The sequence below is a fragment of the Lichenostomus cassidix genome, chromosome 18 (genome assembly GCF_008360975.1).
Source record: "Lichenostomus cassidix isolate B80296 chromosome 18, HeHo_3.0, whole genome shotgun sequence".
In the NCBI taxonomy this organism is placed as follows: Eukaryota; Metazoa; Chordata; class Aves; order Passeriformes; family Meliphagidae; genus Lichenostomus; species Lichenostomus cassidix.
The window spans coordinates 4,489,962-4,505,524 of record NC_139498.1 but is presented as its reverse complement, the minus strand read 5'-3'; the positions used below and the strand labels follow the sequence as shown (position 1 = coordinate 4,505,524).

The 15,563-nt window shown below is 40.5% G+C and overlaps 1 protein-coding gene across 4 annotated transcripts in view; it reads left to right on the top strand.

The window, feature by feature from the left end:
* The window catches only part of STXBP4 (syntaxin binding protein 4), a 65,420-nt gene that overhangs the window by 44,797 nt on the left and 5,060 nt on the right, over positions 1 to 15,563 (top strand). For 3 of the 4 annotated variants that reach the window (XM_085077608.1, XM_085077606.1, XM_085077605.1), the window contains one exon: positions 5,173 to 5,230. In XM_085077608.1, coding sequence (XP_084933734.1) covers positions 5,173 to 5,209 — 37 coding nt within the window. In that variant the 3' untranslated portion in view covers positions 5,210 to 5,230. Of the gene's footprint in view, positions 1 to 5,172; positions 5,231 to 6,020; positions 6,149 to 15,563 lie in introns of those variants that run through there. The other variant, XM_085077607.1, reaches the window with a different exon arrangement.

The following is a 15,563-nucleotide window of genomic DNA, read 5'->3' as shown; positions in this document are numbered from 1 at the left end:
TGGTCATTGTTCATAAATTGCAATTGCTGTTGTATTCAAACTGTTTCTAATTAACTGTACCAAGCTTTTCACAGACAACTGTTAGAATAGAAGAAAGACATTTATAACAATTTGTAATTTCAGAATTACCAAACAGTTCTAAAAGTTGTTCATATAATCCTTCAGCATGAAAAACAAGCTATTTAATAACCAGTTCTAAATTGTAAGTTGTAATTGTTTTAATCCAAGATTAATGAGTTTGCCTACATAGATGGGTCAATATGTTGTGATTAATAGGCATGGGGAAAATACAAGCTCATCTTTCACCATGTCCTTAATGTCCAAAGGAAGACAAATATTGTTCCTGAAGCCTGAAGGTTTCTAGGAACAGGCTGAAGGGAGATCAGCCAATCTGCCAGCCATGCCCCAAATTAGCAGAAATTTCAGTTGCTACTATTTCCCAGATGTCTCCACTTGAAGACTGCTGAGTCCATCTTTGTTTTATTAAGTGAGCGACAACAAAAGAAAAGAACAACTTCTTTTAAATGGAATTTGATATGTGAAAAGGAAAAAAAAAAAAAGGAATGGAATGTCCCCTCAGTAGAGTATTATTTGTGAAAGGAAACATATTTGGTTTTGGGAAGAGCACTTGAAATGATCTGAAGTGACACACAAGCAAATGCCAGAAGTGCATGTTCACTTCTGAAAGCTGTTTTTCTGAACCTGAGTGTTTATAATTTTATTCACAAAAAAGCAGCCAAGTACAGTTTATATTATTGATAGCCTCAAAAAAGAAAAGACCATTTTGTGCCTGCACCCCACTGAACACACTGAACAAACAAGGGTGGGTATTTCTCCGCAATTTTTTTGCTTTAGCTCTGTCAAATTATGTAAGTCACAGAGGAGTTCCTCTGCTGATTTCACACCAGGATCCCTCTGGTGTCATCTCTAGGATATTCCCATATTCCAGCAGCACTCAGGAGTCCCAAACCAGGCAGTTTAGAACCAGCAAATCAGACCTTCAGCCCTCCATCCTCTGCACTGCCTAAATAGCTTCAGAGAGAAGAGCTAAAGGCATTGAGGATCTTAAAACATTTTCCTTTACTATTGAGGGCACATGGGGAAGGTTTAAATGTTGATAAGAGCTGAAATCCTTAGCTGTAGAAAAGAGATCAGAATTCAAAACCACATTTATCAAGTGACAGAGGAAACTGGGTTTAATGTCCTTTAGCAAATCTTCTGCGTCAGAAAACCTTTTAGCAGGGAATTCCTGTTTCTTAAATAACCATCATTTTTAGACTCTGATATTAAATACAGATAAATTATCAGGAGATAAATAAAGGGTATGAGCTGACCCATACTTTGATATGAAAAAAAATATATGTACAACTAGACAAGTCATACTAGGGAAAAGGACATCCTTATTTCTGTTGTGGGTCAAAGAATGGTTCATTGTGAAACAGAATACTTGTCCAATGTGGCTTTAGAATTCCAGCTTGATATTAATTCCAGATACAGATTGTTTACCCCTGACAGGAAGGGAATTGCAGCCAGAGATCCTTTTAATGGTGGAGAACAGAGGTGTGAGCAATGCTGAAAATTAGTTTGTGCTTCACAGAAGAGTTCTTGGGGTGAGATTAGCACCTCTGCTAGGCAGCTGGCCCTGAGCACTCCTTCCAAATTCATCAGAGATGTTTGGTGCCTGCTTGTAAAGGAAGGAGGGTTTTAAACTCTGATCTCAAGGCCAAAATAAAGTACTTGAGGACAAACCCATCTTGAAGCATCTAAATAGGCCAAATCTAGATAGAATCCTAAAGCACAGTGCATTTTTTTGAACAATGCTTACTATACTTTCTAAATCTCTCATTTCCTTTGAGTAATTTTGTCAAAAAAATAAGCAATATAGAATATTTTTGGACTGCAGTATTTCCATGTTAGAGAAATAAGTGCACTTTTGAGTCAACTGAGTATTTTGCTGTGGTATCTGCTTTACTGCATTCATCTGCTGCTCTCCACATATCCTTTGCTTTAATCATTATTAACTAACTTACTGAGGGGGGGAAGGTCACCCAGCTACATTACTTCAGTTTCTAGTTTTGATAACTGCCAGGGAACATGAGGCTTTCCCCTAATACCTGTATTTCCCCTTTTTCCTTTAGGGCCAGGAGGGATCCTGCCATGTGCAGAGTTACTGAGGGAGAACACACAATTCTCTCTGGGGAGCTGCAGGCAAAATCTTCCATGTCTGTCACTTCCTACAAGTTTATAATTCGGGCTGATGCTCATCTCTTTTTTTCCAGAACCCACAGTGTCAGTGCTGGTGGTTTTTGTCCTGTTAAACCAAGGAGGTGATAAAGATCGATGAGCTCCACACTTATCAGGGATCAGGAAGGTTCTGTTTGCCCCAGGGCTTCATTTCCTCTCAGCTTTATATAACTGCAGAGCTGTGGTTATCCCAGCAGGCACCTCAGGGAAGGAGGAGCAATCCCCAGGGACTCTGCCTGGCTGCAGCACTGCTGGGGCACAAACAGCTCTATTTTCTGTTTGGAAAGCAACTGGTGTCTTACTTGTGCTTTTCACAGGGAATTACAGATAGTTCTTTGGCAAAAACCCTAATCAAATGCATATACTCAGAACAAAATGCTGGTGGGTTATTGTGTATTTTGAGTAAAGTGCTCTCTCTCTGGAGACTGCTCTTCCTCTTGCATGCACAATTGCTTCTGCAGGTTTACCTTTTCTTTACCTTGCAGAAGGTAAATAGTCACAAATATTTGAATAGCAAGCAGCCCTGGATTTTCTGCTGAAATGAACTAGTTTTTAAATACTGTAAATCTGTCATTGCTTAAGATGATCTATGCAGACAACTGCAGCCAAATATATTATTTATGAAGATTCATCAAAGACTGTAGCAGTTCACACGAGAAATTATAAATATGCAGGAAACCTGAGATTGCTGGAGTTTATGTAGGCTAAATCCTGGCTATTTCAGACTGTTTTTCTGACTTCTTCAGATTCTTTACCCCCCATTTACTCCAGGTGAGAGCTTAGCAGCCTTTCAAAGCAAGTCCTGGGACAGACAACAAATCTGACCCTGGAGGGTGAGAAAAAATAGAGCAGGAGGAAGTGGATCAACTTATGAATGATTCATGGAGACAGCGAGCTTGGAGGAAGTGGAGATGATGTCTGGGGAAATGGGATGCAAAACATGAGAGCCTCCTGGCTACCAGGGGAAATGCAAGAAATAGAAGTACAAATCTGAAAGGGAAGGAAAGTAATAAAAGGAACAGCACTGAAAAACCAGTGGAGAGTGAGTAAAAGCTGTGGAAAATAAAAGTATTAAAAAACCTACAGATGTAGGTGGAATGTGGAAGCATATGAAGAATGGATAGGATATACAATCTAATGCACACAAAGTCAAAAAGGCAAATAAAGCTCTGGAGGTATCTCCAGAGTTTCACTTCTAGGTGACAAATGTATTCAGTGTTTTTGAAAAGCAAAGTCTTCAGTGGGTAAGGGAAGAATACAGAGCATCAGTTATTGCTACCTACGTACAGCTCTTCATTTAGAAGAGGAAAAAAGCCACAATTTTAATCAAATCACTAGTGAAAAAAGTGTAATTATCACTGATAAATAGGTGATGCAGGGGATCCATGTGAGCACAGAGCAGGTGCTGGACTTTCACTCATAATTGAGCAAATCCATTGTCATTTATTTTGGACAAAATTGGGAATGAGGAGAGTCCAGGGCAGATGAAAGCAATTGGGGGATGAATCCCACTGCCATTGAAATCACTAGAAAATATCCCTGCTGAATAAAAGTCCCATCTTGCAAGGGAGAGGAAGGAAGAACCAGTGAGCATGTCTAGCATATTTATAACTTAAAACATCCATCTCTTCCTCCCTTCATCATGGAGTCATAGCCTGAGAAATGCTACGCAGCAGCTCCCTGGTGTTTAAAGGGAAGTAGCTGTGGATTATTCTCTCTGAAAGGTGGTGGGTGGCATGTTTTGAGGAACAGATTGTATAGATCTGTTCCAAACTGAAAAAGGGAAGAAGCCTGAGATAAGTGACTAATGGGGGTAAAAGTGATAGGGAAAAAAAAAAATCAATGCAAAGGGCTTTTTCTTTGTCACGCTGCACTGACTGATCATGGAGCTGTTCTAATTCCCAATTCTCGAGTTCCCTTCCTGAATTCTGCAGTTTTGGTTGCTTGTTGCTCTTCATGTGGTGCCTGCAGGTATAATTCCTTCTCAGGAGGTTTTTCCCAGCTCCACTGTGCCCAGTAGTGAGTCAGTAGCTGGAATAAACTCTGTTTGTATTGGAGAACTGACATTATCCCTCTCCAGATTTTTAAGAACCACACTAGAGACAAAGGTGTGACGACAGAAGAAAATCAGCCTTTTAAAAAAGAAATTATAAAAAAAAAAATTCTCTTAGGGCAGTCCTTGGGAGGAAGCAGCTTTCAAAGCTCAGATGGTGCGTGCAGTCCAGCACATTTTCCAAATAAAAGTTTTAAATCCAAAGCAGGCTCACAGATGGTTCTAATGAGCTGGTCTTTGAGATACACTGGGACTTGAACAAAAATAGTTTAACTCCTAAGACACTAACATTTCGAGATGAGTTTCAGGCAAAACACTTCATGAACAATTTTTCTTGTGTGTTTAAATTTAATATATATTCCTGGTCTCAAAAAAAAGCAGTTTTTCAGGACCTTGCACTTGCCATTCTATTCAGTATACAGCATCACAAAAGCAGGAGTGTTTTTACACAGAGACTGATGCTTCTTTCTCCAGCACTTTTCAGACACTACAAGAGTTAGTTTTGAACAAATAGTAATTAAAAAGGTAAAGATTCGCTTGGAAATTTTATTTTTAAATGAATATAGATTAGTACCCTACTAAAAGTATTACTCATCATTTTAATAATAGAAGTGTCACCAAATGATACTTATCCAAAAGTATCATCCAGTAATAAATGTGTCATCAAATCACCAAAGCTAGCAGCTTTGTAGCACTGCAAGTATTTGTTAAGTTGTATTGTTTGTATTATTACCTGTTACAAAGACAGGAATTAATTCATAATATTTTGATGACATGGTTTGAAATTGCAAAATTCTAACTTACACTATCTCAAAACCGTGTTCTCTGTGTCACATGAGCTTTGAGAGACTTCTTATTTCTTTATCTCCTCTCAGGTCTGCCTTACGGATGGGAAGAAGCTTATACAGCTGATGGAATCAAATATTTTATCAAGTGAGTAGATCTGGGGAAAACTCTGGGGCACAGTTGAAATAGAAGCACATCAAACTAAACACATTTTTAATCCTAGAATTAATGGGAAAATTTATCGCATGTGGTACTGTATGCTGGTTTTTTGTTTGCTTTTTTCTAGAAAATAGTGAAAATTAATTTATATAATAGGGGTTTATTGCATTATTCCCCTAAAAGATTGAAGGAAATGGTGAAAAATACAATTCATCTCCATTCCATGTATATCATGATCTAATTAATAGCAAGTTATTGTAGCTGCTGAAATCTCATTGTTTAATTCTCATAGGTGCCAGAAAGACAGGGTCTTGCAGGTGGATTTCTGCAGTCTCCTAAAAGAGAGGAAAGGCAGCAAATAAATTATTTTTATCCCAAACTCTTACAAAAGTCACGTAAATAACACTGAAGCTGATGCATTAACTGGCCAAGAAAAGCAGGGATTTTTTTTTTCCCCTTTTTTTCAAGCACACTGCTCAGTTGTCCTTGCCTCACCCCGTGCTGCCTCGAGCGAGATGTATTAAAGCAGACATGTTTTTTTCTGCAGAGGTTTCCAAACACACTCTATATGATCCTGCATTCCAGCTCTAATCAAAGGCTGCCTTTTATTTGCAGACAGATGTAGGTTACTACGTGAGATTTATACAAAAAAAAATTGTAGGAAAATAGCTTAGGAAATGAAAGTGAATTAAAAGTCAATTTCATAGCAATGGAAATAACTACAAGAGCTACTATTAAAATAGAGCTCTGTTCCCTTGGGCTCTGTCTGTTCATGCAGGGAGCCTTCACAGGACACTTGGGAAGCTGAGGTGGATGCAGGATTCTTTTCTGGGTAATACTCTGGGTTTCTGCCTGTGTAACTGGAAACTGAGCTCGAAGATAGCATTATCAATAACAGCAAATAAAATTTAGAATCAGAATAGAAGAAATGTCATATTCTCGAAGCATCCCCCTGGGGTTTTTGGGGTTGTTGCTGTGTTTCTCATACAGAGACACATCTCAATGACTCAGCAGAAAGCTGGGTTTGCTGGATGTGTGCAGAGATTTCTCTCTGAGCTCTTGGATGCTGAACCATTGCAGATGTGACAAGCAGATGCTTATTAGCAACAGTAGAATCTCAGCTACTCTAGGTGGTGCAAGCCTAATTTGCAGAAAGCATCAGATGTTTTGCATGTTATCCCCACTTGCTGAAACTACAGATTGGAACTCAGGAGTTCACATGGAAAAGCTTTCTGAGGGATTTTTGCAGATCTCATTGTTAGTGACTCTCTTCATGTGCTCCTGGTCATGCTGCCCAGGTTTTCCATGGATATTGCCTTCTGTAATCTGTCCTAAAAAGTTCTGCCTGTCAGTCTTTACATGGCAGGCAAGGAAAATTTATCCCTTTAATTGCAGAGAAGGGTGTGAAACCACCTTTATGACCACTGGCTAAAAACTTCTCCTGAGTGGAGTCACCACCCTGGAGTGGTGCTAGAGCTCCTAATGCAGCTCGTTAGAATGGAATTAACTGAGCATTGCAATACCACGTCATGGTAATTAATATTATTTTTAACTATTTCCTTGGATGGCTTTCATCACTGTTTCCAGGTGCCTTTGCAGAGGTAAGCCAGGCTGATTGCATGCCTGGCAATCCATACCTCTGACTGCACTGTGCAGTGGGCATGAAATCAGCTCTCAGAGTTAACTGTTTGGGGCACAAATCCCTTGTTTCTAACACCAAATGGTGGGGATTTCAGGGTGAGAACCAACATTGAAAATACTCTTTTTCTCAGAAGACCTTGTCTTGAGGGGCATCTTATCAGCTGATCCTTTCCAGCAGGATTTAATCTTAATTGTTTAAATGGGGATTATCAGAATAGTTGATACTTCATAGCCCCAGTACTAATGCTGTAACCTGCTTGTTCTCTTTGGCTGTGAATGTCAATCCTTTTATTCTATTTTAGAATCCTTTCATTCATTTTTAGCCCAGCCAAAGCCATGTGGGGCTTAAGAGTGTTTCAACACTAGCCCACTTCCTTGTCTACAAACAGGAAAACATTAGTATTCCCAAAGTGGGGCCACAACTGAACTGATCCTACAGGTGAATTGCCATTTTTCTTACTGTGCACTGAAGCTGTGAGGATCTACAGAGGCTGCAATGGCTTTGTTTAAACCCACAGCAGCTTTACCATATGCTAAGGACAATCAAATATTATTTTAATTAGCAGTTGCCTTCAGTTCCAACATGCTTTATTGGGCCATCAAGTAGCTGAGTCCATAAATCTATACATTATAAATCTAATGCAGTAAACACCCCAGAATGGAATCTTAATAGCACATAAGCTTGAGACAGCTTGCTGTGAAATTTCCATAAATATCTCTGAAGGGGTGTAGCAATATGAGGTGCATGAGAAATCAGAGTTTAAAAGAAGCAAACCAGCTGGCTTGTGTTACACACTAAAGTGAAACCCACTTATGTGAATAAGTGACATGAATAAAACATTTACATGGGGCTGAGCAGCTCCCTGAGCCTACCAGGGAAAGCTGCATCTTGTCCATGAATCCTGACCTCAGGATAGTTTTTGAAATCACCACTTTTATGCAGCAAATCATTTCAGCCTCAGTAAATTATTTTCAGTCAGCCAGGTTGTCAGGATTGGTCACGAAGTGCTGCAAGTGTGAGAAACCACCTTTTAGGCTGTTAAAAAGTGATCTGAGTCTGGGCTGGGCATTTGTACAGGTTTACCATGGAATAGGAAACTGGAATGGAAGCCTCTCTGAGTTAAAGCTCAGTGTGCACTGGGAATAAAGGAAGTTCAAGTGTTTACTAATACAAAACAAATTGACAGTTCTCAGGACAGAAGTTTCCCCAGTAGATAGGGATCAGCTTCATTGCAAATGTAACCTTCCTCCTGCTGGGCAGTAAAAGGTGGCATTTGGGCCCAGATATGTTTTGAGATAACCTGGTGTGCTTTAAAATAGCAGAGAATGCAAGCACTGTTGTATTTTCCTGTGGCAATCAGTCATTCAGACATGATCCCTGCCCCATCAAGAGAAGGACAGCACTGGTGCCTCTTCCCTCACCAATCTACATGGGGAATTTCAATCCTTTTTATACTGACTGGGCATCCCATTTCAGTTGTCCCATTTAGTTGTTCTCACAGTGAAGAATATTTTGTTAATCTAGACAAAATTTCCCCTGAAGCAACCTGTGCCCATTGCCTCTTGCCTGTTCCCAACACCTTTGTGAGAAGAGTGGGCTGAACAAACCCAATTCCTTCAAGTAATTTGAAGAAATTGAAACACCCAGTTCTTCAAGTAAAGAAACTTGGCCTTTCTTTGCATGCCAAGTTCTCCAACCCTCTCACCATCCTGGTAACTCTCCAGTGGGTCATCCCCCATTATTCCATTCTCTGTCTTGAACTGGGAGGAGCAGAATATTGAAGAGACTCCACATAGTAAGGTAAAGAAGTTCATTAATTAATTGTACTTATTAGATGGTTGATGAGGGCGTTTTTTTTAATTACAGATTTTCTAATGGAAATTCCTGTCCCACACAGGCATTTTATCTGTAAATTGCAGAAACACAAAGGGGCTAATGAGCCCTCAGAAAGTATCACCTACAGCCAGATGAGTGTGAGAACACTTCCCACTCAGCTGGGAGGCATTAGGATGGGAAAAGTTTTGTAAATAAGAGAAAGATCATCATGTTCTTCAACTTCTTTTAAAGTTTTCACGAGGCTGGTTTTCCCCAGACTTGGTTTAGGTGTTGAATGAGTTCACCAAGTGTTGTAACCACCACTAGAACAAAATCTCACTTTTGCTGTGTGCTCCAGCACCAGAATGCAGCAGTGCAAAGTGTCTGCTCATCCTGTCATTGATCTGGTTTTGTGAATTGGGAATTTCTGCGTTTGATTTTCCACCAGGAGAAAGAGCCTGTGCAGAGCTGCCCTCCCAGTGAGGCACCATATCTGCTAATTAATGCTTCCATCCTGCTCCTTTGGAATCACACACCATCAAACCCCAGAGCTGGGACACACTAATTTTTCCCCAGAAAACCCATTCTAGTTAATCTCCTCCATCCTCCCACGGTGTTCACCTTTAACATATGGCAGCTCTGTAGCATGAGACTGGCACCTAAAATTAGGTAGGGCCTTGCTATTCTCCCTCCCACTCCCACCCACTCCTTGCATATGTATGTGGTTTGGAAGGACCAGCTGTGAATTTTGCCCCTGTAAACACTGCTTTTCTAGCGTTTTAATAGGACTAGATTCCAAATATTCCACATTAACAGCTATTTTCCTCAAGAGCATTTATCTTAAATTGTCGTGAAAGACAAGTAGAAGTTCCCAAACATTTTAAAACTGATTTTTTTCCCTTAAATGTATTAGGGCCTGTGATTTTTTTTATATCCTATAACAAGGGGGAAACAGTAATGTTTAATTTAGGGTTATCTTTCAACAATTTGTCTAAAATTCAGAAGTTTCCCATTGTGTGCTTCAGTGTGACAAAGAAGCCTCCATTGGAAGGTAGAGAATTTGCTCCAGGTTAAGTAAAAGCCTGAAGTCAATACTTATAGAATACAGACTAATAAAAGCCACACATGGTGTTTTCTGGTGGATTTTGAAATCATGCCTAACAAATCAGGTTTCTATTTGGAAAGCAGACACATCACACTTAGATATTCTATAAAATTCTATTTTGTTTGTTCTTGCTTGGGAAAGAACCACCATTCAATTCACTGAGCACTGGGCATTCATAGAAACTCCTTGTGATTTTACAGCTGAGCTAAGAATAGCAGAGCATGTGTGATAGAGGAAGAACTCCTGTAGTATAAACACTGATGTTTTACAGCACTAGAGTTAAAGGTATCATCAGAAAAGGAAAAGAAATCACAGTTGATTTTACTTGCTGCATGGGAACTTGGAGAAACAAATTTATTCCTTTTATAAGTGTACTCTGCACACTTCTACTGCTTTATAAATGAAGGACCCAAAGCCCAACACACTGAGGTGTGCTCAGCTGATTCCTGATACCAAAATATCCTGATTTATCCTGATCCTGCAGGTTATCTCAGCATGGGTTGGAGTGGCCCTTCCTAGAAGAAATCAATAAAGTTCAAATCATAGCAGAGCTGATGCAGAAGTAAACTTCTGTATGTTCCACTGAATTTCCAGTCAGTTCAGAGCAGCAAGCTAAGCAAGCCTGTGATATTCCATCCTGATTTCAGCATGGAATTGAAATTCCCCTGGACTGGATCCAGTGCCAGCTCTGCTCCCAGCTCCCTGCAAAGCAGTAGGCAAGTTATTGCACCAAAATTAGCAGTTACCAACCATCTTTGTAGGTGTCCCCAACTTAACTCTGCTGTTCTGTGGGTAGGAATGGGCAATTTGAGGCATGCAGTGCTGGTTATGCTGAGTTCAAAGAATGCTGCAGTTACTTTGCAGCTCTTAAAATTTGGGCCTTTCCTATTTCACATGTCACCAAAAAAAAAAAATTTTAAAAATGGAGGTTATTTTGGAAAATGTTTCTTTTTACCTGTCACACTCAAATTGTCCTGGATGAAAACAAAGAAAGAATAGTTCTATAGTCACAAGAAGTGGCAATATTTAGATAGAACTGGCTGAGCACTAATTCTTTCTCTGTAATGTATAAGGATCCAAAGCTGTCTCCATCTATCAGCTCAGCATCAGTTCACACACCTTCAGATGTAACCATGTGAATTTGGGTAGTCCTGACATGTTTCTCTTGGATTTCTGGAGTTCAGTTTCTCTGATTTTCACTGAAATCATTTTGCATGACTATAAGGAAAATAATCTCAGATGTTGAACTAGGAAACTTGGCATTGGATTTTATGATAACATGAGCTTGTAATACAAGAATGTTAAGACCTTAAGCTGCTTTTGGTTGGGCAATCTTTTTTTTTTTTCCTGAGAGGTTTGTTTGTTTTTTAATATCAAGAACCAAAATGGAGAAACATTCTTTCAGCTTCCACAGATACTGCAAACTCTGTCCAGGTTCTGGCCTGTCACAGGAGGCAGCTTTTAAAATCCCTTCTGTGAGAAAATACAAGAAAGTGAAATTATTTCTGCTCCCTGGGTTTTGGGAGGGCTGTCGGAAGCGGATCAAAGCACACAGCAAGGTTTTTCAGGATGTGCTTCATCCGGAGCAAAAACACTGCTCCAGGTTTGTGTCAGTTTAGTACAAGAGGAGTTTAAACAAAAGCCCTGAACACACTCTGGTGAATTTGCAAATGCACAGCACCTGAATTTTTGTGCAGCTCACTTAGAGACAGGACTGGGAGTGACTGCACTTGTTAAAGGCCAAAGCAGCACTTGGCTGGGACTGGGGAGACATCCCAGGTAGAGCTTTCAGACTGAAAACTGCCTGTGCTTCACTCAAACCTTAGGGCTGATTCAGCCTTGGCTCAGCTCCTGCTGTTATTGCTGATTTTATTTTAGTTCAGGCCGTTTGTTTATTGTTGACAGTTTTTAATGATGCAGCACACACTGTTTGGCTGGATAAATCTTCTTCCTAGTGATTACTGCCCTCCGAAATGGCTCACAGATTTTTCTGAGTAGACAAGGGTTTAATCGGTTTAATCAAGGAATAAATAGCAAGACTGTCTTCTGGGGTTTCACTTTATATCCCTCAATCTTTAATTAATACTCAAGCAAAATCTGCCATCCCTGAGGGAAATACAAGAAACATTTATGTTGCCTCAGGACACAGCTCCATGAGGTAACAAGTGCTCTTGATCTTATTACAGCCAGTAAAATTAAGGTCATGACATCTTCCAGGACCTGCCCAGCATCTCCTGGGGTACTGGTAAATGTTCTGTGTTCCTTTTGAAATGTCTTGAAAGAGGGCACAGGCTTCAAACAATTTTAACAAAAAAGGGAAAAGGAAAAAAATGAATGTTTCAGTTCAAATAATCTGATCTTGATAAATGCAGTGCAAAAACCCTTCCCAAACTGCCTTTAGGATTCGTGTCTGGAAACTGTCATCCTTAGATGCTCTCAGGATTGACTGATTGACTGATTGATTGATAGATTATACTTGCATCAATGTCACTCAGTTGTTTTATTTTGCTCTAATTGCTTACCTGCTAAATTAAAATGCTTTAGTTACAGCTCAGAATAAGTTATTCCTTGCAGATCCTCCCAGCCTTCGCTCTTCAAAATAGCAAGAGTTCTCCATTGCTTGACAGCATTTAATATCTGCTTTCCACCCCCTGGCCTTTCCAAAGGGGATTCCAACCATGGCACACCTTGGCTGCCTCTGCAGGTCTTGCTGCCTCCAAGAGCTGGAGAAACAAAAAATTAATACCAAGTTTAAATTCATAAAGGGCAACAGCAAAGTGCTAAAAGCACTGGAAAGCTGAGAAATAGTTCAGGTGAGGAGTGCATTTCCAAAAGGTGTGAAGTGCAGCACCAGCAGCTGCACGTTGTGTTTAGTAGAATTATTGAGTGATTTAGAAGCACTGTCAGGTGGGGATTTGAGGGCAACAGAATTAGCCTAATTCCAGCATTTTGACCATCCTGCCTACCAAATCTTGCTGCATTTATCTAAATTCCACAGCCAAGTGAGGGAGCCTGGCTGTAACTAAAGGCCAGCTATTGCCATGATCCCATGGGCTGCCTTTGGGAGCAGCAGCTCCCTGGAACTCCTGCAGATGCTCCATTGCCACCTGCTCTGATGGGGAAGGGTGATTGTGTCTCTCCCTTTCAGGATGGGAAGGTTCTTGAGGTGCTGGTGCAAGCTGGGACTGCTCCATTTTGTGCAGGATCTATATCTGAGGGGATATTTTCTAATTATGCACCATTTCCGAACGAGCCCAAGGAACACTGATCATGGCTCAAGAGAGTTGCTTTAACAAGTGAGAGCAGCATGAGTCAAATAAGAGCTGAAAACCTTCTGCTAGGTGTGAGATTTGGGACAGTGGCTTTGAAAGGGAGAAAAGGATTCTTGTCCAAGCACAAGGGGAACAGGAACAGAAAGGTCTGGAAACAAAAGGCAAAGGCAGTAATTCAAGCAAATCTTGTGAAGCTTTCTGGAGTTCAGCACAGAGCTGTGCAAGAGCAGGCAGGGAGGATGGCAGAGCCTCTGCAGGAAGGATTAAGTTTCAGGATCTTCATTCAGGGGCATTGTTCTTTATTTTCCTGTTCTTCTGGCCCTCATTAGCCTGCAAGCCAGCAGTGCCCAGGGCCTGCATGCCAGTGGGGAGGGAGGGGATGTGGAGTCTCAGCATTCCTGATCCTCTGGCAGATGGCAAACACTCCTTTCACAGGAACTCCCAACCTTCCCACTGGGAGCTGCGTGTGACTCTAAAAACTACCAAAGCACAGCGTGGAATGGAGTTCTATGTAGAGCATGTCCCCTTCCAACCCACTGCATCTCCATCTAGCAGTGCTGTTTGCTGTGTTTTTTAATGATACTTTCACTGCCAACACTGAAAGCTCCAAAGGGTGAAGCTCTCAGAGTGTGCAAAGCAGAGGTTTAGTGCCCAGGTCAGGAACAGCTCCACCAAACATCAGTACTCTTCAGCTGGGCACTGTGGTGTGTTAAAGGGCTGGAGAAGATTGGAAAATCAAAAAGTAAGGGCAGATTAAAAGTTTAGCAAAATTACTGCTATGGATTACATGGGTTTAGTGTATGGGGTGTGCTCATTAAGGAGGAAATCATGGGGTTTGTGTTGTTTTACACAAGCAGAGTTTCCTCTTCCACCCTGCTCGGTTTGGTAGAGAAGAACAGAGCTTATCTGAGGCCAGAATTTGGCTTTTTAAGTTCAGATACAACTAAATCCATTTTGGCCCCTGCTGAGTAATGGTCCCTATTCATTAGGAGAGTTTGACTGATTGCTTAAGGCTGCATCTCCTCTGCTGAGCTGCTCTCAAACCAATGGGTGTTGCACAAGATTGCTTCTTTCAAAGCTCAGCAGCCCTGCTGCAGTGGGAGCATTGAGCCAGGTGTGATGGGTGTCATCCCATGTCAGAAGGGGATAAAAACCCAACTTGCAAGAATGCTGCATGACAGGTTTGTAGCTCAACATCCTGCACTGGGACCTGCAGTATTTGTGGTGTCTGCAAGACTTTGCAATTCCCTTTAGCCTGGAGAGTTTGGCCCTGGCTAGAGAGCACGATTTAAAAGCACGTCTTGATAATGCTTAAAATCAAAAAAAATGGTACAGATATTTTTTCCATTATTAGTTCTCTGAATTTTTCTTTGAGTTATTCTTTTCCTAAAAGATTGTCTGAGGTTGTCATTTTACAAGAAATAATTTTCCATGTGAAGAAGGAAGAGCCATAAGGAGAGTAATTATAATGGCATTTGAAATAATCCATTACTGTTCCTTTGCCAAAACATCCCTCTGTTCTCATGTTTTGTTTTCCCAAGCTCTGAAATTTGTCCTGCAGTTTGCTAATGTTAAAAAGACAGACTAATTTACTGACATATTTCCAGATCAAATGTTTCTGTTTTCTAACAATAAATTTGGCTGCCCTCCGTTAGCAGTGATTTGTTTGAAAACCTAAAAATCTTTAAGTGTTGCTAATTGCTCTGAAAAATGTTAAATTAGACTTTTGAACAGGAACATTTGCAAATGGAAAACGTTGCACATTTAAACTTTGCAGTGCTGGCTTCCCAAACACTCCTTTAATATTCAAACCAGTTGCATCAATGAAGCAAAACCTAGAGGTGGATTTGGACTCCCTCTCACTTTTTATTGCTGGCCCTAACACACAAATCAGAGAGGATGTATTTCTAATACAAGAATGTTCTGCAAACCAGTAAATCTGGGATTATCTCTTCGGACTGATTATGTCAAAGCTCTTTAGTCACAGCACTTTTGGAGTGCTAAAAATAAATAGCAGTGGGGTTTATACATTTATTCTCTACCTAAATAATCTGCGCGTATTGTGTGTGTCTGTCTACAATGTGAGACATGGTATCTGGACTTAATGTTTATTTATAAGAGCTCTTTTCCTAGGAAGGATTTTGGCAAAGGGTTTAAACCAAACTGTCTTAGGAGAATCGCCCGTGGGATAAAGTCTAGAGCGAGCTGAAAGGAGCTGGGTTCAAATCAGAAGCATTTGCAGCAGCAGATTGACATCAGAGCCAAGTTTGGCCCCCATGTGTTTTGAAAATGGATGAAAACTGATTCCTTTCTTTCTGACCAGTGATGAAACAATCTTGTTCCATTGAATGCAGAGATCTGTAACCCAGATTTCAGAGCCACAACTCTGCGCTGTTCAAGATCTGGAGAAATTTTTTTGCATTTAATTTGTGTGAGAGCAAACTGAAGTTCTTACAGCAGTAGCAGGAAGTTGGGCGTGCTGTCATT